General features: G+C 34.6%; 1 protein-coding gene across 1 annotated transcript; it reads right to left on the bottom strand.

Moving 5' to 3' along the window:
• Positions 1-315: 315 nt before the first annotated feature.
• Positions 316-886, bottom strand: LOC142225394 (uncharacterized). The gene is made up of 2 exons (XM_075295150.1): positions 771-886; positions 316-713 (listed from the first exon to the last, which is right to left on the bottom strand). Exons 1-2 carry the CDS (start codon positions 835-837, stop codon positions 394-396), a joined length of 387 nt encoding a protein of 128 aa, XP_075151265.1. The 5' UTR covers positions 838-886; the 3' UTR covers positions 316-393.
• Positions 887-24,503: the final 23,617 nt, after the last annotated feature.

Consider the following 24,503-nt stretch of genomic DNA (forward strand, 5'->3'; position numbering starts at 1 on the left):
TTTCAAATTTTGATGTACTAGCTGATCGTATTTTGACTTACATGTAGCTCTTACATAAATCTATTGCCCTATTTGCAGAAATTTGGATTTATTACCCACAACTAATTGACCGATTTCCTCTTTTTTAATAATGGACTCAATATTAGTTGCGTACCAACTCTTTTGGTGCAAAATAAACTATAGCTGCTAATATTAGACATTTATGCTCAGATTGTGACAAGACACCCATAAACATGTACTTCCTTTATGTTCTCCAAAACCTATACCAATGATACCCCAAAAATGCTTATGTTTACTAATTCAGTAGGGGTGGACTAGGGTATGATATAGTCGGTCCCGCCCGACTTTCTACTTTACTCACTTGTTTTTTTATTATTCTAACTATGGATTTATTTACTTTACAACCAAATCTATAAAGGGTGCCGTTGTTCTTTCCAGAAAACAATTGCCCTTCTTCAGCACTGCAGCATTATCCAATATTGTTTGTACGTCTCCTTCACATCGCATTTCAAATAAGAGTCCTTTGTCCAAGAATTTGGCTTGCACTATTCGATATTCCAGTTCAGGTAAATTAATTTTTTCCATAAGAATAAGACGAACAGTATCGACAGCATTATCGCTGACCCGGAAACAACCCCACAATAATAGACGATTCGTATTGGAATCACCAATGTTGGGGAATTTTATGTTATCACTGTTGGAACTTTGCGCCGCTGTATCAATGTAGAGGAGGTTAATAAATTGTCGATTAAAAACTAGAAATGACTCACCAACTAATGTTGAGATTAAAACCAGAATCAAGATTTTCAAAAAGTGTTTTTGTGCCTTTGCGTTCATTATTAAAGCATGAGTGTGCTCGTTGATGTGATAATGCTTAGAAGAAAGCATTCTCGCGACTATTCGATCCCATAGCATTGCTCGTTTATTAAATAAATATGACTTTTCTATTTCTAGTTTTTAGCTAATAATAACATTTACTGGAACTTCCCAATGTCTTTGGTATTTTGCCCTTATCGATTTTGAAGCGCTGAATGATTTTGAAGCGCTGAACACATTTCTCTCTAGATAAAGATATTTAAAGTATATAAAAAGTAAAATTGCTAGGATTAAAGACTAATGGCGATTTCGATTGTGAAAAAAGATGTAACATTCTCGAAATTGATAGCAAAATATGAAGGAAACTGTGATAGATATTGGATCATGTATATCTCACAATATTGGGAATTAAAAATAACTTTGGAATGACGCTATCATTTGGTCGAAAATGCAATAAGGAACAAAGTAGGGTAACACCAAGGCAACATATTTTTTGCGAATCGAAAACGCCATAACACTTTTATAATGTTGTAACAACTAACTACCGGTGGTAGCTAACAGTTTTTCATGTGCCAAACTTTTTTTATAATTTATCGTTACACGCAGAAAAGGAATATGATCATCTCAAACATGTTTCAAGAGCCAAATGTTATTTTGTATGGTGACCATGTAACATATTTGTCACTAAATGTTATTTTCTCGTCAAATATAACATGCTTGCCGAAATCAGATACATGATTTCCGAGAAAATAACATGGTTGCGAAAACCATGTTACATGGTCACCACCCAAAAATAACATTTTGCTCTTAAAACATGTTTGAGGTGATCATATTCCTTCTCTGGGTGTAAAGACTGAGGCTAAAATGGTGTGGGTTATATATATTTCATAGTCTTTAATTGAGCAGGATCCAGGTGATGTTGGAACATTTGCCCATATTTCATTATGAGTGCAACACTGCTACCATTCGTTGTTGGCTAAATAGAGCACCTCATAATATTTTTAGAATCTATTGCCAAATCTCCAAATCGTGTACAGTTCATTCGAAATCCACCAAAATATAACTTCAACTCTCGCAATCTGCTTCGACGAATAATGATTATTTGGTATGTTGATGAAATTTGAACCATTTAAACTCACTTTGTGAAATGATAATCAATTTATCAACCTTTGTGGGTTTCCATTTACTTGAGTGAATTGCCTGTCAATTTAAAAGTAATTTCACATCTATTTATTGAATTGAGTGACAAAGTAACAGGACTTTAATCTTCAGCAAATCCCCTCCCAACTCTCTTCATCGGCACATCATTTCGACCTTCATTGTAAACCCACAAGAAAGCACACCCTACCGAAAATGGGATTGGAAATGAGTTCAGGGAAAAATTGAATTTTTATTTAAATAACGATTCGATAGCATTTTGGAAAACACTTTGAATCCTTCGAAAGACTAAGGAGACCCAATGGAGAAAATAAACAATTCCAGTTGTATTTGTTTTCATTTCTCATTGTCTCACCACCAGCCGTTGATTTTGTTACTGCTGCAAATGGAAAGGCATTGGATGTGAGACGGACATATGTTTGTCGATGAGGATGCTCTTCATTCCATCGCCATTTTCGATGTGGTTCCCTACCACATAGTGCTAAAGAGTCTTATGATCCTTTTTGCATAACAAACAACAACCATAGGATGAAGATGAAGACGATTATGTTTAGTTTGGTTACTTCTTCAAATGGTTGCCCTCGAAAGCCACAGCCACGGGGAATGCTCAATGTTCCCTCGACTCCGTCACCTTAGGCCGGATGGGGGGAGGAGACAGATTGTGTTGTTAGTGTCGGTGTTTCATTGTTTAAGCTTTTAAAATATTCATAGAAATACTTTGATGGCGTAAATGATGAGCCATTACCATGAATGGTTATTGGTGGGTACGAACTCTCGCCACCATCTGTATTAGTATCCAGCGTCAAGTTCAATCCCAAGCACACACACACACACCTACCGACTAAAGAAGGATTCTAAGGAATTGGAATTGAAGGAAGCACTTGCCTCGTTGCGTTTCAAGTGTCTTTAGGCCAGAGAGACACATAATGAATGCGTAAACTTTAAGCTATTGATGAGTAAGGCCCCTTTCTTTTTCTTCCTTTCCTTGGGCTTTGTTTTTGCTCGTTCTCTTTTTTTCATTTCTGCATTCAAATCAACAACAACAACACCGACCAAGGGCTTTGTATGGGGGGAGGGGGGTCGAAAAACGAAAACAGTTGGCATCTTCGTGAGATTCAGTCATCAGCTCAAGTTGATTAAATGACGGAATAAACAATGACATTGGCACAATGACGGCACGGGAAGGGGGAAATGTCAACATTTTAAGTGGTTTTTATTATTTTTTGAAGAGCTTAACTGGCAATGAGCCAACGGCAATTTTGCATAAATTGCGTTTGATGGTGCTTGTGGCCACACAGACCTTTTCCAGATGCCATAATCATTCCTTGAACTTCTTCTCACAGCAACCATTACCATACGAAATTGCGTCAATATTCATTCGAGCTCTGGGGTGACCATAAATAGAGAATTGCTGGTCACACACAAATTGTTTGAATTCTGAAATTTTTCCCCATATTTATAAGAGACAGAATGCTTAAGCGGACACACAATATGGAAACCCCTACAAAGATAGTAGGGGATATGGACATATTTGAATATATAGTTATGATGGTTAGGTAACAAATATATTTCGTCTTGCATCTCCTATTGGTGTTTTTTTTTCAGTTCAGAAGAGAAAAAATGCAAATCAAATATGCAAAACTTTTATTTTCTCCAAACCATTTTACCATTTCACACTGTAATGCTAACTTACTACCAAAATAGAGAGATTCTTTAATATGCATTTCCGAAGTTTTCGATTTTTTTCTTCTCGAAAAAAGACTCGATCTATGGGAGATAATATATCAAAAAGTTAACAAATAAGGTTTTTTTTAAACAATTTCTGGTTAGAATCAAAACCGCAAGTTCATTTCAATAAAGAATAATATTCACTATAGAACCCCTGCGCACTCACACACACGCTTTCATTGTATTAATGTAATATAATGTATGAACGCATGTGAGTGTGTTGGTATGGGACTTGAAGAGTGTGATAACCACAAGGGCCGGACTTAAATCTATTTAAATGCAATAAAAATTGTGTCATAAATAATTCGAAAAGCTATGTCGGCATATTTTTTCGTTCACACATGACTTTATACAAAATATGGCCTTTGCAACGGTAACATCTACGATATGAACGTGGTTACAATAACCGACACATCCAATATAGGAAACAGTAGTTATAAAGGTTATCAATACCAGCAGAGATTGTAAAAAGACCTACAGATACAAAACAAAAAATGGAAGAATCAAAATTATTTATAATAAAATCTTTTGTTCTCAGGCTAAATACAAATCTATTAAATAGAAAATATAAATTTTCATTTTTATTTCAAATTTAAAAAATGCAGTGAAAGTTTTTGGATATGGAAGTTGTGCAATATCGGTGAACTCCTCGAATTTATTCTAATAATTGGTTGATAGTTTTGCTGCAAGTTCAGGATGCTGATGAGGAGTGTGGTAATTCCGAAACGTGAGCCCATCCAACCATCTTTTAGTCTATAGGGCTTTGCCCAAATAAATTTGACAAACATTATTTTCCTTTGATGGTACAACAACAATAATGATTGAATAATAAGCCAATTTTGACAAAATTTTCTATAGAGATAAAATTAAAAAAAAATCTATAGAAATAGTATTTGGACAAAATTTTCTTTAGAAATAAAATTTTGACAAAATTTTTCTGTAGAAATAAAATTTTTGCAAAATTTTCTATAAAAATAAAATTTTGACAAAATTTTCTATAGAAATAAAATTTTTGACAAAATTTTCTATAGAATTAAAATTTTGACAAAATTTTCTGTGGAAATAAAATTTTGACAAAATTTTCTGTACAAAATAAAATTTTTGACAAAATTTTCTATAGAAATAAAGTTATGGCAAAACTGTCTTCTAGAGGCTCTATTTTATAACGCTGGATCTGGCACTCTAGAAGGTGAAGATCAACCATTACATTCATGGGTGGAGGTTGCCTATCCACAAGATAGTGATTTGGATGACAACTTCGATAGCAACCCAAGATGTACCGTTTTGACAACATGTAATTGTGTCGACGCATTGGGATTATCTTGGTCTCCGCATAACGGTGATCCACGGGTGTGGAGACAGTTCTAAGGGCAGCATTCTGACAGGTATGTTATTCCACTGCGTGTCGCTCGTTTGAGGTGTCCATACTGGCGCTGCATAGTTTACCGCCCAATTGCATTATATGTAGTCAACAAGGTTTCTTTGTCCGCACCCCATGTGCTGTCACAAATTGCAGTGGCTTAAAAATATTGGTTTTGATCAATTGGACCGTTTTCTCCTTCTATCCGAGCTGTACACGTCTGCGCAGTACTAAAGAAATCACTAAATAAAGTGTTTATTTGGTTAACATTTTTTTTTTTAAATTTATATTATCTATGTTATATTCTACCAGATAGAAGGGAACGGCAAAATGGTGGTTGCTAGTTTAGGATTGAAGTCTTAATCCAAGTTGTTTTTTATTTTGATCTGACTTCACATTTCTAGTTTCTGGAAAAAATGTGCTCCTCTTATATAAATTCACACAAAACGTTTAATTTATTTGGTTACGTGCATTGCAAATGTTTCCGTCTTATGCAACTAACTAATCCCACTGTGTGGTAGGATTTAACCTAATCTAATGGCGAACTATAAACTGTTAATCAGTCGGACCGGAAAAATAAAATACCACAAATGAAAATTAACTCTGTAGTCTTCACGTTTTTTTATTTTTCTCTGCATTTGACGTATATCTGTCAAAAGTAGTGACTTGGTAAGACCATCAAAGTTTGTTTGGTAGAATGTGAAAATTTTCCACTTCTCATACATATGTGATACCAACATCATCACTGTGCAATCTTAGGCATTATTGTGTTAACAAAGGTTTTGACTACTACCACAGGCATCACTACCAGTAGTAGGCCATCAACCAATTCACGTGTATCCTGATAAATTTATGTATGTCGAACAGCAACAATATCGTAACTTTGTGTGAGGGTGTGTGGTGTGTGAATGTCCAAACAAGAATATTCGGAGCGAAAAAATCGCAATCTTGTTAAATTTATGTGTGGTCAGATTATTCATCTTTATTCTGTTTTTGCGTTGAATTACAATGGATTTAATACCACCAGATGATGTCGTTTCATTTCTCTTGCTCCTCTTTTACCATGACCACATAATGTTTTTCGTTACGATTATCGTAAATCCTATTTTTCAGGAAAAAAAACCTGTGTCAATGATTAATTACAGCGGTCAAGGTCATTCATTGGTTGGATAACGAATTTATCTACGTAAGAATTATATGTAAAACATAGAACATGCCATAAAACTCCTCTACCACTGCTTATTGCAATATGAAGTGGTTGTGCAATTTTTAAGCAGCTTTGTAAAGCCTTCCCTCTTTATTCAGGTAACCCAATTAATCCGGATCTAATCCACATGCCATTATTATGTATGTAAACTATTGCTAAAACGATTGATTATCGCTTTATTTTCAATTAAAACGTTATTTTTTAGAAAGTCCACGTAATATTTGATTTTATACTTTTACATCATGATCCGCCATGTTCAAATAAGGTATTATGACTTGACAATACCGTCGCCACTTTGCTTTATGGTATAAAAATTACAACACGTGATATTTTATTAAGCAGTGATAGCATCATAACATAGCAATATTGGAAAGTATATAAGTAAATCTTGGCCAAATTGGAAACAGTTTTTATTTGGTTAAACCACTAGGAGAAGATTTGACACACTAGCATTACTGGGGGGAAGGGATAATTCACTGCTAATTCCTTTTTTGGTGTTTGGTCGAAACTGGAACTAAATCTATCACGCTTTGCACCAGAATGACTCTCAAATGAAACTATGGACAACTCAAATACATTTGAACATCTCACTTTTTATAGAAACATAGCTAAGTTTACCTTATACGTGAAATAAAAACAAGTATATACGGCCGTAAGTTCGGCCAGGCCGAAGCTTATGTACCCTCCACCATGGATTGCGTAGAAACTTCTACTGAAGACTGTCATCCACAATCGAATTACTTGGGTAAATACGTATATAATTAAGTTTGACAAAATTTTCTATAGAAATAAAATTTTGACAAAATTTTCAAAAGATTTAAAATTTTGACAACAATCTCTATAGAATTAATTTTTTTCCAAAATTTTCTATAGAAATAAAATTTGACAAAATTTTCTATAGGAATAAAGATTTGACAAAATTTTCTATAGAAATAAAATTTTGCTAGATTATTTTTGACTCGAATGACAACCATGATTATGAACCGATATGGACCAATTTTTGTGTGATTGGGGATCGGCTATATATAACTATAGACCGATATGGACCAGTTTTGGCATTGTTATTAGCGGCCTTATACTAGCATCACGTTGCAAATTTGAACCGGATCGGATGAATTTTGCTCCTCCAAGAGGCTCCGGAGTTCAAATCTGGGGATCGGTTTATATGGGGGCTATATATAATTATGGACTGATATGGACAAATTTTTGAATGGTTGTTAGAGACTATATACTAATACCATGTACCAAATTTCAGCCGAATCGGATGAAATTTGCTTCTCTTAGAGGATCCGCAAACCAAATCTGGAAATCGGTTTATATGGGGGCTATATGTAATTATGGACCAACAGGGACCAATTTTTACATGGTTGTTAGAGACCATATACTAACACCACGTACCAAATTTGAACCGGATCGGATGAATTTAGCTCCTCTAAGAGGCTCCGGAGTTCAAATCTGGGGATCGGTTTATATGGGGGCTATATATAATTATGGACCTATATGGACCAATTTTTGCATGGTTGTTAGAGACCATATACCAATACCATGTACCAAATTTCAGTCGGATCGGATGAAATATGCTTCTCTTATGGGCTCTGCAAGCCAAATTTGGGGGTCCGTTTATATGGGGGCTTACTTATACCATGTACCAAATTTCAGCCGTATCGGATGAAATTTGCTTCTCTTTGAGGCTTCGCAAACCAAATCTGGGGATCGGTTTATATGGGGGCTATATGTAATTATGGACCGATGTGAACCAATTTTTGCTTGGATGTTAAGGACCATATACCAACACCATGTGCCAAATTTCAGCCGTATCGGATGAAACTTGCTTCTCTTTGAGGCTCAACAAGCCAAATCGGGGGATCGGTTTATATGGGGGCTACATATAATATTAGACCGATATGGACCAATTTTTGCATGAGTGTTAGAGACCATATACCAATACCATGTACCAAATTTCAGTCGGATCGGATGAAATATGCTTCTCTTATGGGCTCTGCAAGCCAAATTTGGGGGTCCGTTTATATGGGGGCTATACGTAAAAGTGGACCGATATGACCCATTTGCAATACCATCTGACCTACATCAATAACAACTACTTGTGCCAAGTTTCAAGTCGATAGCTTGTTTCGTTCGGAAGTTAGCGTGATTTCAATAGACGGACGGACGGAAGGACGGACATGCTCAGATCGACTCAGAATTTCACCACGACCCAGAATATATATATATATATATATATATACTTTATGGGGTCTTAGAGTAATATTTCGATATGTTACAAACGGAATGACAGAGTTAATATACCCCCCATCCTGTGGTGGAGGATATAAAAAAGATTCCCATGATTTTGCATGCAAGCCGGATATGCTAACTTTTGTACCAAAAAGTTCGCTTGACTAAAGTAAGCACCCTAATTTTTCTAGAATATATATCAATTTTCAATTCACATTAATCATGTTTGATTACACTGAAAAAACAGTGAACCCACCATGAAGAAAACATTTAGTTAATTTTAGAAATTCTTTTATATTTTTAGAAAATTTTAACTAAACAGTATTACAAACGCTGACATTACGCCGATATCACAAACATAAGTACATATTTTTCGGCAAAATCAAGAAAACTTATTAGACATAATTATTTTTTTCCACTTGTTAAAGAAAATTTTGTAGTTTGAAGGAAAAAAATTGGAGTTAAAAATTGCAAGAATGTCTTTAGTGACATACGAAGATCACGATGGACGAATTTGTAGTAAAATTTACAAATTTAAAGAAATAATGAACTATTTGGTGAGGAGTACGAATTTAGTAAAACTTTTTACTTCATTTTTGTATAATTTTTTTCCCGATTTTTAGTTCATTTAACTAACGTACGCAAAAATTATTAGAGTAAACGAAACTTCCTACATATATAATAATTCCATGAACTAAAACTAAGTTAAATTGGATTTAGTAAAATAGAGAGTTAATTTTTTTTTTTTTTTTTTTTTGAGTGTACATTCGTAGTTACTTCAAAAAATATACAAAACACAATTTTAAAGATTCTTCAATAAAAAGTTGTATTTACTCAGCTCTTTCTCTCTCTATTATCCTGATGGTTATCTTAGTCATACTCCTTGTCATTTCATCATTAAAAAGCTAGCCAAAATTAGCTTTGAATCGATTGGAGAAAAGCCAAATTTCCTGTTAGATAATTTTCCCTTCATTATTTTGTGGTTCATTCCGGTACAGAATCAAAAGCCAGAAAATTACCTCCTTCTTTGACTACCACAACAAAGTCAACCATAGAAGCTTGGATATTTTCTTTTTGTCCATTCCAAGCATGGGCCATGTATACTATCGCAGCCCATCTCCTTTCATGGTCGAGATATGAATTGAACTACACATTATGATGGAATGAGCCTTAAAGCCAAGGGGCAGAGATATCCATAGAGAAGCAAAGGAAATCATGAAGAAAAAACAATGGCCAAATAGTCGATCAATATAAAGTTTCATGGAAGGAACTTCGTTGTAGTTCATCATTTTACGGATATGAAGTTTGTTAGAAGTAAAAAAAAAACAAGTCTTTACTAATTCTGATTACTACAGTTATCCCAAAATAGGCTATCAGACTCATGTAATAATAATAGGAATGCCCATTAGGAAAATATTTCATAATTTTCTATTTTTCATCATCTACAAGGGAATAGGGATATGAGGAGTATGTGCAAGGATTTACTCGCAATTTAATATCAAAATGTATTTAAAATAAATTTGAATTTATCAATTTGTGTAACAAGTTTGAGTAAGAGTTTAAAATTTCAAAGAATTTGAATTGGCAAAAATATTTGGCTTTATCCACAGTATTTTCTTTGTAAATCAAAAATGGATATCCCTATTATTGATGAACTCCCTGGAGAATACATTTGTAGGTCTTTATAAAACTCTTTGTGGTATCACATCCGTCTTGCTTATAAGTTTCAAATTAAATTGCCAATGTCGAGTATTTGTGTTCCATTTCATAGAATAGCTTCAGCTGGGAGACCACACACACGAACACACAGATACACCGTATTTTCTAGAACGATGTACGAGAATAATTTTTATGATTGCCAAAGGCTGATTTATATTTATGAATGAGCGTGTGTATGTTAGCAATTGGTTTTATCTCGCATTGCGGCAGCAATGAGGTCTTGCAGTATTTTTATTGCATTAGCTTAGCTTTTTACCGCATTTTCTGTTCGATTGTGCCAACAAGGACATCCAACTCGAGTTTTCAATGCATAAGCAATTCATTGAACATCGTCAGAGTACCAGTATGATGTAGACTCTGAAACTTTTATTACACAGCCAATCCATAAAGAAGTCATAAAACACGCCATCCCAATGCTCAGGGAATATTGAAAGGATTTTTAAATATAACGCTTGGTCGGTTATGAATTATGCAATCAAATCATAACACAATATTCGAAGAATTTGTACATTGGCATGCATCCCAATCGTGTTTTTTTTTATTTTTATTGTAAACTTTTACAGAAAAAGCTTTATAATGCGTTTTAATTGGGGTATATGCTTTTGGTATGAGGAGGGTTATGATGATAACCACAAGCAAGGATCCGATACGAATTGATTACTGTATAAACGGATATAAGCACATCTCGTATAAGAGAAAAAACGCATATAAGAACGATTAGAATAACAGCATACCTATTTGGAAAAAGTTTCGTATAAAAGAAAACATTTCTTATAAGTATATAAAAAAAATACTTGGATGTTTTACCTATGTCATGTAAATCCAAAATTGCTTTTCACTTCACAAGAAGCAACTGAATCTAGTGAGCAGGATTATAAAAAAAAGCGATGCGAATTTGTAGAGAGGATTACTTTTATGATAATTTGTCAAGAGTTGGTGGCGATGTAACGAAAACATGGCAATTCGTTATATTTACCTGACTTTGTCCATGATGGCCAGCCAGTGAATAACAACAGGGTGAAAGCTAATCTTTTAAACGATTTCTTTCTAAATTCTGTAGAGGATCTGAGAGGGGCAATAGAAACTATTCCTGGTGATGATTGTAATAATCTCAGGCTGATTTATGCTAGATCGTGTCGAGGTTGAGGAAATTGATGAAATTGTGAAGAATTTGAAGCGCAACTCTTCTGCAGGATATGATGGAATTTCGGCAGACATTTTGGTTGAATGCCGGGGGTTGTTGGCCCCATCCTTAGTGTCAATCTTTAACAATATTGTAGATAGCAGCAGCTACCCCGATTGTTTAAAAACAAGCAAAGTTACGCCGATTCCAAAAGTGTAAAATTCTACGCAACTTCATCAATTTCAACCTATATCTGTGTTGCCATGTTGTTGTCGAGAAATCGATTCAAGCCAGGATAATGAAATATCTTGAGGAAAACGATATCAACTATAAATATCAGTTTGGTTTTAGGAGGTTGCGGGACAGATGAAGTATAGATCATGGTTATAGAGGTGTAGGTGCCCTATTTTTAGATTTGACAAAAGCCTTCGATATTGTAGATCATCAGGTACTTCTTCGGAAATTGTCATATTATGGCATTCGAGGTGATGTTTAGAAGTTTTTTGACAAATCAGAGGCAGTATGTGGTAGTATCTGGAGAGGAAAGTAATTTATCAGTCCTGAGGCATAGAATCCCGCAGGGAAGTTGCTTAGGTCCACTACTTTTCCTTATCTATATAAATGATTTATCCAATCTGGGTTTAGAAGGCCGGATGTATATGTTTGCAGTTGATATATGTCTGCTTTACCCTTATAGAAACGATGTGACATTAAGAAATGCTATGGAAAGGGATATGGCCTTGATCCTTGAATATAAATAAGTTAGTATTAAGTTTGTCGAATATGAAATTGGTACGTTTTCGACAGACTTCGAACGAAGCTGTTAGTGAGTTTTCAATATCCATCGATGGTATTGTGGTTAACGAAGTCAAGGAAGTGAAATATTTAGGTATACTACTTCAGCATAATTTGTCTTCGGACTCATATATCTAGTCTGAAGAACAAAGTAGCTCCAGCGTTAGGGATCCTTTTTAAGATGAGGTACCTTTTGGACTCCAGAACTAAGATGACGCATTCAGAATAAAGCCCTCAAGGCCTTTAACTTGCCCATGAAGTTTTCGACGATACCCCACTATACGCAGAAATTTCTAAAAACGTTTTGTCTGTACATGGTTTGTGTAGATATCAGTTGTTGCTATATATTTATAAGACTGAAAAAAATATGGGCTATTCTACGTTAAAGTTTTCCAGGAATCAATCTGCTTTTAACACTAGAAATAGAACATCTTTAAGGGTAGTGAGGTGTAGATTGGAAATTACCAAACAGAGAATTGAGTTCATTGGTACTTCCCTATTTAATGCCTTACCCCATGATGTGAAGCATGCATCTAATATATCGCTGTTTAAGACCAAACTTAAGAAATATTTGCTTGAAAATGTTGAGATACTTCTGCTTAAATTACATTCAAGAATTATGGAATAATTTTTGTAATATTCTTTTTATTATTTTTTTTCTTTCTTTTTGATTTTTTAATTTTTTTCTTATATTTTTAAAATTATAATATATTAAAAACATTTATCTTTGTCACACATTTGCCAATTTGCCTCAAAAATGCCTTAAGGCGCTGAGGCCTTAACATTATTGTAAAGTTTTTAATAGAATAATAAATAATAGAATAATAAAAAAGTACATATGAGGTTGTATATTTAAAATATTTGTTTAACGCAGTTTTCACAAAAAAAAAATTAAATGATAAAATTTCGAAAAAAAATTGTAATATTATTTAGTGAAATGAAATCCGAAATAGCATCATATCTAAAGAAGACATGCGAAGTTAATGCAGTGTATGCTTTAAAAGTTTCCGTATCGAAAAAGAGAATTTCCATTACGTCTTTGGCTTCGCTTTTTTTGCTGCGTACATTTAGTTATGCGACGGCAAGTACTTAGTGTCCATTTTAAACGACAACACTACAATGCCCTTGCAATGGAATTCAAGAAAAGGAATCTGAAGAAAAGCAAGTGGATAGCCTGTTCATTACAAAATTTCTATGGTCTAATTACTATAAAATAATTGTTGTATAACCTTTTTTAATATTTTTTTAATATTTCTTTTGTTATTGTTGGTTTCTTCGTCACTAGTGTTTACAAAATAAAACTTTTTTTCATGTACATTTAATGAGACGTGACTTCACAGAAAAAAGTGTCTTGTAAATTTAAGGACCATTTTAACTTTCACATAGTTCAACAAATTTACTGTAATATAGTTCATTTTTCGTAACCACAACGAAAATTAACCTAGCTAAAGGCAAACTTATAAAAATTCAGTAAATGTTTTTTAGTTCACTTACTACTAAATGGGAAGGATTTTTCCTTAAATAAATTTCCAACACAGTATTTAATGCATCGTTGATTCTATTATAAAAATACATGGGCAATATAAAAATCTTACTACGAAATTTGGACAATTTACTAAAAAAAAACTTTTGTATGGAAAAAAAAATTTTGTAGTAAAAATTAACTTAACGACATTACCGATTCGTATGATGGCTATCTGTAGATTATTTCCCCTTTTTATTATATGTTGGAGTGTTTTTCCTCATTTTAGATAAAGTAGAATAAAAAGTAGTTAATATAATCCTTGACGGGTGTATATCATTTTTTATAGATTCCTCATAAATTTGGTATATATTTTACCTTAACTTATAGATAGAATTCCAACTAATCAATAAACGTCCTACTGGAAAATGAAGTGAGAAGAGAGTAATGAAATCATTGCATCATGTGAGGGAGTTTTTAGAGACATTTTGTGTATGTCTCGTATGATTTTTTGTGTTTGCTATTGCGTCATTTATGATGTTGTTGGTTGTTTTGATCATAAGCGTAGTAAGGCCTCTGGGGGGAGGGCTTAGCCCCCTCCAGAAAAAAAGTAGCCCCCCCTAGAATGTGAAAGCCTACATATGATTTTCCATTATATATTGTTACTGTAGTATAGATAGGGGGCTACAGCCCCCCTGGTTAAAAATGTCTAGATACGGCAATTGGTTTGATTCTAGAGACAATGGAATGTTCCTTGTGTGTTGTTTGTATCTTTTGTGGTGAGAGTTGTTTTCTTGCAATAGCGAGATCAGAAAGGGATCGTGTGTGTGTGGAGTTGTTTTTCTTTACGCACGCTCACAAAAAATCGCTTCTGTAACATATACTCCCAAACCTATTTTGCTTCAAGCATATATAGTTTTGGGTATTGCCCAAACATTTGTATGTTTGATCTCTTCCAATATATAATATGTTTGAAAGCATATTAGTCTAAACAATATATGTTTGGGTAGTCTAAGTTCCCAACATTTTGTATTTTTGCATCCAAATTCAATAATGTTGTCTTCCAAAAAACAATATGTTATTATGTGAACATATAATATGTTTGGAAGCATTTTGCTCCCAAAAATATTATATACTTAAAAAAATTTCTCCCAAACAATATTGTGCTCAAAATTTTATTTATTTATTTATTTATATATTTACAATCATAATGAATTATGAAAATAAACAGGTAATATAGGTGCTAACAACATAGGTTTTCGACCTGAATGCTCAAAATGTTGTTTCTGCCCAATTGTATATTCCCCCACATCTTTCTCACTTCCACGAGATTTTTTAGTTCTTAGCACCTTTTTCTGTAATACAAACATTGTAGAAGAAATTATTCAATTGTATGATTTTTTTTATACCCTCCATCATAGGATGGGGGTATATTAACTTTGTCATTCCGTTTGTAACACATCGAAATATTGCTCTAAGACCCCATAAAGTATATATATTCTGGGTCGTGGTGAAATTCTGAGTCGATCTAAGCATGTCCGTCCGTCCGTCCGTCCGTCCGTCCGTCCGTCCGTCCGTCCGTCCGTCTGTTGAAATCACGCTAACTTCCGAACGAAACAAGCTATCGACTTGAAACTTGGCACAAATAGTTGTTATCGATGTAGGTCGGATGGTATTGAAAATGGGCCATATCGGTCCACTTTTACGTATACCCCCCATATAAAGGGACCCTCAGATTTGGCTTGTGGAGCCTCTAACAGAAGCATATTTCATCCGATCCGGCTGAAATTTGGTACATGGTGTTGGTATATGGTCTCTAACAACCATGCAAAAATTGGCCCATATCGGTCCATAATTATATATAGCCCCCATATAAACCGATCCCCAGATTTGGCTTGTGGAGCCTCTAAGAGAAGCATATTTATTCCGATCCGGCTGAAATTTGGTACATGGTGTTAGTATATGGTCTCTAACAATCATGCAAAAATTGGTCGACATCGGTCCATAATTATATATAGCCCCCATATAAACCGATCCCCAGATTTGGCTTGCGGATCCTCAAAGAGAAGCAAATTTCATCCGATCCGGCTGAAATTTGGTACATGATATTGGTATATGGTCTCTAACAACCATGCAAAAATTGGTCCACATCGGTTCATAATTATATATAGCCCCCATATAAACCGATCCCCAGATTTGGTTTGTGGAGCCTCTAAGAGAAGCATATTTCATCCGATCCGGCTGAATTTTGGTACATGGTGTTGGTATATGGTCTCTAACAACCATGCAAAAATTGGTCCATATCAGTCCTTTATTATATATTGCCCCCATATAAACCGATCCCCAGATTTGGCTTGTGGAGCCTCTAAGAGAAGCATATTTCATCCGATCCAGCTGAAATTTGGTACATGGTGTTGGTATATGGTCTCTAACAAAAAAATTGGTCCACATCGGTGCATAATTATATATAGCGCACATATAAACCGATCCCCAGATTTGGGTTGCGGAGCCTCTAAGAGAAGCAAATTTCATCCGATCCGGCTCAAATTTGGTACATGGTATTGGTATATGGTATCTAGCAACCGTTCAAAAATTGGTCCATATCGGTCCATAATTATATATAGCCCCCATATAAAACGTTCTCCAGATTTGACCTCCGGAGCCTCTTGGAGGAGCAAAATTCATCCGATCCGGTTCGAATTAGGAACGTGGTGTTAGTATATGGTCGCTAACAACCATACCAAAATTGGTCCAATCACACAAAAATTGGTCCATATCGGTTCATAATCATGGTTGCCACTAGAGCCAAAAATAATCTACCAAAATTTTATTTCTATAGAAAATTTTGTCAAAATTTTATTTCTAGAGAAAATTTTGTTAAAATTTTATTCGGTTCATAATAAAATTTTCATCATTGTCAAAATTTTATTTCTATAGAAAATTTTGTTCAAAAGTTTATTTATATAGAAAATGTTGTTAAAATTTTATTTCTGTAGACATTTTTGTCAAAATTTTCTTTCTATAGAAAATCGAGCCAAAAATAATCTACCAAGATTTTATTTCTATAGAAAATTTTGTCAAAAGTTTATTTCTATAGAAAATTTTGTTAAAATTTTATTTCTGTAGACATTTTTGTCAAAATTTTCTTTCTATAGAAAATTTTGTGAAAATTTTTATTTCTATAGAAAAGTTTGTGAAAATTTTATTTCTATAGAAAATTTTGTTACAATTTTATTTCTGTAGAAAATTTTGTCAAAATTTTATGTCTACTTTGTCAAACTGAATTATATACGTATTGGATCGATCTTTTTTGATTTAATATATACCACGTATGGACTTACATACAATTTAGAAGATGGTGTTAGGAGGTTTTAAGATACCTTGCCATCGGCAAGCGTTACCGCAACTTAAGTAATTCGATTGTGGGTGGCAGTGTTTAGAAGAAGTTTCTACGCAATCCATGATGGAGGGTACATAAGCTTCGGCCTGGCCGAACTTACGGCCGTATATACTTGTTTTTTATTTCAAATATTTTCTGAGAATAATTTAAAAAACGTACCATTAGTCCATGGATATGATTCCAATAATGTACCTACTGTATGGATTTTTCAATGTGGTAAGTTTTTCTATAAACGGTATTTCGTCCGTTTTTAATAAAACCAAAATTTCAATTTATTAAAAATAATTATTTTCACTTGCAGGTAGACAGGTCTTGTAATGGTAATTTTTTTGAATATTCTTACTGTTTAATGCTAACTAAGGTGATATCCTTATTGGGTCTAGGAAATACTCTTGAAACCCGTAAGTTAAAAATCAATATGAACGATAGAATTTGATAACATTTTTCTTATATTTTGTATAACTTTGCAATTTCAGATGCTTATAAAACAAATCCGCCCAACAAAAGTTAGCCAAAATCGATGAAATTGGACAACAATTCAATGAAAATAGCAACTTATGCCACATATATCTTTCATATGGATAGAAAACATGGAAATTTAAATTAATTAGTTTAGTCCTAATATCATAGAATATTACTCTTTTGAAGAAGCAATTACCAACTACCGACAAGTAACTGCATCCAACGTACGAATAAAAATATTTCCTTTATTGTATATCATAAGCCATAGTTTTGTGTAATATAATTTTAATATTTAATATTATAGAAAATTGACTTGTTTTGTACGAATTTTTTTTTTTTTCTTGAATATTTTTAAATTCGACACAAAATCGAATATTTTTATGATGCTGTCATATCATCTTATTTATTATAATCTAGCCTTTCTTGCGTATATTTGCTATGGATATCATTGACAAAATATTTTGCGTACTTTAAATGTTTTCACATGGTTTATTATGGTTTGAGAAGTTGACCTCTTGTTCCCATTGCTTAGGGGGATAAACGTTTAAGTGATTGCGTGACTGTGTATTTAGAAATAAGGGGGAAACATAGCTGCTAAATGTTTGAGCTTTGTTTGTTTGGCTCCACAAAATATATCAGCTCCTGCGAAATAACTTTTACAAAAGCCAACACGAAGGTGCCTCATTGTACAGCAGTTTCCGTGTCGTGTCCAAACTCTAAACGTCAACAACAACAGCAACATCGAATCTAAAGAAGACGAGCACCTGAAGATAAATACAACAATGAAATTGCCATTTCAACTAAACGCACACATAAAAGTTTACGGTACTAATAAAACCATAGAAGACACCTAGACCGACTCTTGTCCGGCAAAGGGGGAAAAACAATTTAAGAAATGAAACTTCCCACAGGTGGCAGTGGAACCGTGATAGCTTAGATCGAATTAAAGGTGTTAACGGCCATTGTGTCAAATTGTGACAGGTGTGGTCCGTTCGTGCGTTGAGTGGCAAAAGTTAATAAAGCATTTGACACCACACGAAATTATCTTTTTTGCCAACCCCACCAAGGTGGCAGACACATGTCCAACGACAGAGATATCACTTGGTCAACTATACGTGACAATTGTTGATTTGTCAAAGACCTATAAGCCGACATGGAAGAATACACACGGGCCACAAAATGGCTCACTTATCAGATGTGAGTGCAATAAAGCGGATGGTCTAACATCTAAATTGCATACAACAGAATTCAGATTCCCTTTCACAATGCATTGGGGGCGAGATGACTTACCCCCTGTCACGCTTGGGGATCATGGACAAAGACTATGTCATTCTCTGGGTCATGTAATCGTCTCCTAATGTAATGATTTGTAATATTTTATGACTTAGTTTTTCATTAGCTTCAATTTCTTTTCTTTCTGCGGGGCGGTATTTTTATATTTGCACACCATCTTCGGGTAAAAATGGCTGGTCCACAATGATGGCGCCTGTTTTGCTTCACTACATTTATTTTCATGTCAGTGAAAACCAAAACACTGGCCAAGACCCGAGGCAAGAAAGCCACTTTAAATTAATGCAGCTCAACATGAAAAACAGACTGACATTCGTAATGGCCCTTATATATCTTGTGACAGGAGCAGAGCCCTGAATAGTTGATATGGAATCTTTTTTGCTCATTGCTTCTAATGTCGAATGATAAACAGGGTGTGCTGAATTCGGTGGTGAAAACAAATGCCTCATTAAACATCTTGGCATGGCACCAAATTGCCAAATACAACTGCAATTTGATGGTTGCCAAGGACTCTTATAGACCTCTCTCAGAATGGGCAAAAGCCAAGCAATTTTTTATTGGCCAGGAGGCAGGCCAGGGAGCACACGCATACCACCATATTTCGAAATGTTCCGAATGCAAGCTAATATTACGAATTTTCTTCATAATTTATTGTAATTGTAATTTGATTTTAATAGAAAATAAAATTAGTTTTGCCTCGCATTAGACCATATCTGAATGCACTCATGTTTGCCATTAAATGTTAATTACGAATAGACAATGACAGAGATTCCAATGAATGTTGATGGCATGAAACCAAATGTAAAATTACTCTATAAAAGACCAATTCCATGCATTAGAAACACACAAAAAAGTATGTAATTGATAAATTATAATAACTCTGAAATGTTCACATTTAATCGATCGATTTTTACCATTTTTAATTTTCTGTATTTTAAGCAAGAAAAAAACACAAAGGTACCAAAACTGTAGTTGCAGATTAAAAAAAAAATGGGATGTTATAACTGCTCAACAAAGGCCTGCGTGGCGTTGACCTCGGTGGTCTGACAATCAATATCGAATCGGCTCAATAATTCGATATAATCACACCTTGTGGCTGGCCAAATGAAAAACAACACCCATTTCCGACCACTTTTGATGGGACCACTCCTTTGTTCTGACTGCGCTTAAGCAGCATCAGAAAATGCTTTAAGATGGTCCCACGGTTGTGCTTGTTGCTACCGTTTGCATTTGTTTCCAATGTATATCATATCGTATATATCATAGGACAAAAAGCACTGACAAGCAGTACAAAACTACCTAAAAGTGATTCTTATCCAGAAATGGATCGACGATATCAATTTCATAGTACTCTTAGACAGAATAAAGCTTGTTCGGCTCCAAATATTTCGTCTTTTTAATAATGATCCTGGTATTGATTCTGAGCCAAAGATGCAAACAATCACAATATGGATGCATTTGAGACGCAATTCTCTTTTAAATTTGACATAATGCGGGCAAATGTTTGGTGTTTTTCTGAAATGTTAAAGCCAAGTTGACCTCAGTTCAATACCATTTTAAAGCCCTACCATCACACGACAACGTGTTGGCATTATCGCCTTTCATACATAGACTCATGGGTTTAATCTTCATTGCAGCCAAGCACCAAAAAGTTTTTCAGATATGGTTAATCTCCTTTCAGCAATGCTGATTGCATTTCTGAGTGTTTCAAATATTTTTATTAACTTTGTCATTCCGTTTGTAACACATCGAAATATTGCTCTAAGACCCCATAAAGTATATATATTCTGGGTCGTGGTGAAATTCTGAGTCGATCTGAGCATGTCCGTCTGTCTGTTGAAATCACGCTAACTTCCGAACGAAACAAGCTATCGACTTGAAACTTGGCACAAGTAGTTTCTAGTGATGTAGGTCAGATGGTATTGCAAATGGGTCATATCGGTCCACTTTTACGTATAGCCCCCATATAAACGGACCCCCAAATTTGGCTTGCAGGCCCTCTAAGAGAAGCAAATTTCATCCGATCCGGTCCATAATTATATATAGCCCCCATATAAACCGATCCCCCGATTTGGCTTGCCGAGCCTATGAGAGAAGCAAATTTCATCCGATCCGGCTGAAATTTGGTACATGGTGTTGGTATATGGTCTCTAACAACCATGCAGAAATTGGTCAACATCGGTCCATAATTATATATAGCCCCCATATAAACCGATCCCCCGATTTGGCTTGCGGAGCCTCTAAGAAATGCAAATTTCATCCGATCCGGCTGAAATTTGGTACATGGTGTTAGTATGTGGTCTTAATCAACCATGCAAAAATTGGTCCACATCCGTTAATAATTATATATAGCCCCCATATAAACCGATCCCCCGATTTGGCTTGCCGAACCTATAAGAGAAGCAAATTTCATCCGTTCCGGCTGAAATTTGGTACATGGTGTTGGTATATGGTCTCTAACAACCATGCAAAAATTGGTCAACCTCGGTCCATAATTATATATAGCCCCCATATAAACCGATCCCCCGATTTGGCTTGCGGAGCCTCTAAGAAATGCAAATTTCATCCGATCCTTCTGAAATTTTGTACATGGTGTTAGTATGTGGTCTTTATCAACCATGCAAAAAGTGGTCCATATCAGTCCATAATCATATATAGCCCCCATATAAACCGATCCCGTGCAAAAGTCCATATTGATTCGTAATTATTTGTAGACTTACCTATACATACCTTTTTTGTCTAATATATAACACGTATGGACTAACTCACAATTTAGAAAACGATGTTAAGATACTACAACCCAATTAATTCGATTGTGGATGGCAGTCTTTCGTAGAAGTTTCTACGCAATCCATGGTGGAGGGTACATAAGATTCGGCCTGACCGAACTTACGGCCGTATATACTTGTTTTTTTTTTTTTTTGCAATAACAATAAGTCAATTTCAGCAAGCGTATAACAACGGATATTTTTCTGTGTATTTACTTTGTCGCCCTCCCGAAAACACTACTAACTATTTATGTTTTAGTCTAAATATTTATCTTTATGCGTGTAATTTAAATTCAGATCATCACATATGTTTTCTCTAATGGATCTCGCGTGCTATTAAACTCGTTTCACATTTAACCCAGAATGCCCAAAAATATCGAAGCGTGTAAAGGAAAACTTTTAGTTTTACAGCTATATGAGACGGTGGTAAACGCTCGAGGAGGAGGTACTTGTTTTAATTTGCATAAGACTCCGTAGTCATAAACACTTGTATTTGAATGGCGTGTTAATTATGTAAAACAGTTAATGCGAACTCCTTGTACATAAGTTGGCATTTCGAGAATAATGGCCAACAGGTAGTTACACACTTTGGTAGAGTCAATGGAATTTGGGATTAACTTTAGGGGTTTAGGTATGCTTTGATCATAGGTGAAGAAGGTTTCTGCAAAAGCCATTTCAAACAGGTGATTACGGAAACAATTTGTAAAGATGCGAAAATTTCTGCGCTGTTGGCAGTTAGAAGTTATGAAAAAGAAAGCAGCAAATTTTAATTAATTTGCTACATGACCAGCAGCATAAAACTAAACATCTTTCACTACTGGAATGATGCCAATGTAACTGCATAGAATATTGATGCTGGTGGTGGTACTTATCTCATCGCCAGATAGCTAAGGCATAATGACAAAAGTTTAATACCCCCTGGAAGTTCTGAGGCTGTCGAAGTAACAAGAAACACCATACAAACCAAACGGACACCTTGCCCACTTCAGCAACAGTTCAGTTGTTAGTGGGGAACTCAACTAGATTAAATGTGGACTTTCAATTGCATCCTCAGGCAAGGGAAGCGTTCATAAGTTGCTCCTTCGTTGTCCAACATTTCCTTTCATGCTAATGAGTAATTATTTTACGTACAAAACTTTGCTTTGTTATTCGAGACGCAAACAACCACAAATCAATAAAAAAAATTAGTAAAACTTTTCAATGACGACAATCAAATGTTGCTTCGACCTATTCATTAAAAGCTTATCAAAATAATCAACTCCAACAAAAACAACAACAACAACCAATATTGAACCATCACCGTGGAAAAGATAACACCACACAGCCAAGTTAGTCAGAAAGGGGTGGCAAAACTACAGGGATAACTCACTTTATGCTTAATTACTGCGTAAGGAACCACTGAACTACTGAACGAAAAAGTACAAAGGAAACGGAAGCTTAATGGTAAAGGAAGCGGAAACTGATTAAAGAACTCAGCATGCGTGAGCTCATTAAAACTTGTGTTGTTTTCATCGGTGTCGTTATTGTGTTCTTCCGATGTTACAGCATATCAGTCAGTAGCCATAAAACCGAACAACTTGTGTAATGCCCACGATGGTGAAAAACTAATGAAAACTTTTCCTTTAGAATTTGTTGTGTAAGTATGTGAGTATTAGTGTGTGTGTGAGTATCTTATGTATTTCCTTTCTATTTCCACTTACAAAATGACCACTTTGTTGTTAAAACGAACTTTGAAAGGAAAATACCACAAGACTCGCATGAGGTTATTATGATGAGCGTGGGAAAATTTGTTAAGAATTACGGGCAAAGATTCCCGATACTGAGTCACATTATAGAAAAGTTTTTTTTTAATAGTTTGCCCAATAATACCGTGATGTATGAAGAAATTTATCTTACTCTGTTAGCTGGATAAATGTCTCTCTCTTTCTCTCTGAGTAATGGGTGGTGGCCTTTTGTGATTATTTCCGGTGTTGCGAATTATTGGAAAGCAAAAATAGCTAGATGAAGAAAAATTTGCCAGAAAATAGCTAAATTAAAAAAACTATGGTCAGAAAAACTATGGCCGGAAGGTTCAAGTGTGGTTCATTGTTGGGTTTAATGAACTGCCTGAATTTATTCTGATAATTGGTTGATCGTTTTGCTGCAAGTAGAAGATGCTGATGAGGAATGTGGTAATTGCGAAACGTGCGTCTATCCAACCATCTTGCAGTCTGTAGGGCTTTGCCAAAATATATTTGACAAACATTATTTTCCTCTGTTGGATAAGCTACGCTTGTAGTTTAGTCAATGCATGGTTTTAAGCTGAAATCAAAAACAACGACAATGATTAAAGAACAAAACCAACAATAACAAAACAAAACGAATAAATGGAATTTATCTATTTATATCAAAACAATATATTGCAGAAATACCTAAATAAAATAGAAAAGTAGCAAAATGTATTTTTTTTTTTATTTGTGAATTAAAATAGACAATTGTAATTAAGCAGTACGATATTATCTAAATCAACAAAGTCTTCATTGTTGTTAGTGTTATACGATCCATTAGTTCCAATCTTTTAAGGTAGGATTTATAGAACAGTGTAACTATAATAACACTTTTCATATCTACGAAAGCCATATCTATGGAAATGAAATAAATTGAAATACATAAATCAGCTAGGCTGTAAAAATTACCTTATAAGCAAAATAGAATGAAGCGTATATAATTCATCCGATTTCTTAACATTGTTTTTACAACGTTCACTTGGCTGAATACTCGTTCAACTTCTGCATTTGACCAAGGCAAAGAAAGAATACTTATAGAAAATTAAGCAAATAAAATAAAAGGATTATATTCTGAGGAATCCTTGTACTTTAATACCTCAAAAAATTGCTACAGTATTAATCTCTTTTACAAAATGTATGTCACGATATTGACATTCAAGTTCGTCAATATTCGATAACCCAAAATATTCGAAAAGGTCAACAATGGCTTCTTT

Source organism: Haematobia irritans, chromosome 2 (genome assembly GCF_050003625.1).
Source record: "Haematobia irritans isolate KBUSLIRL chromosome 2, ASM5000362v1, whole genome shotgun sequence".
Lineage (NCBI taxonomy): Eukaryota > Metazoa > Arthropoda > Insecta > Diptera > Muscidae > Haematobia > Haematobia irritans.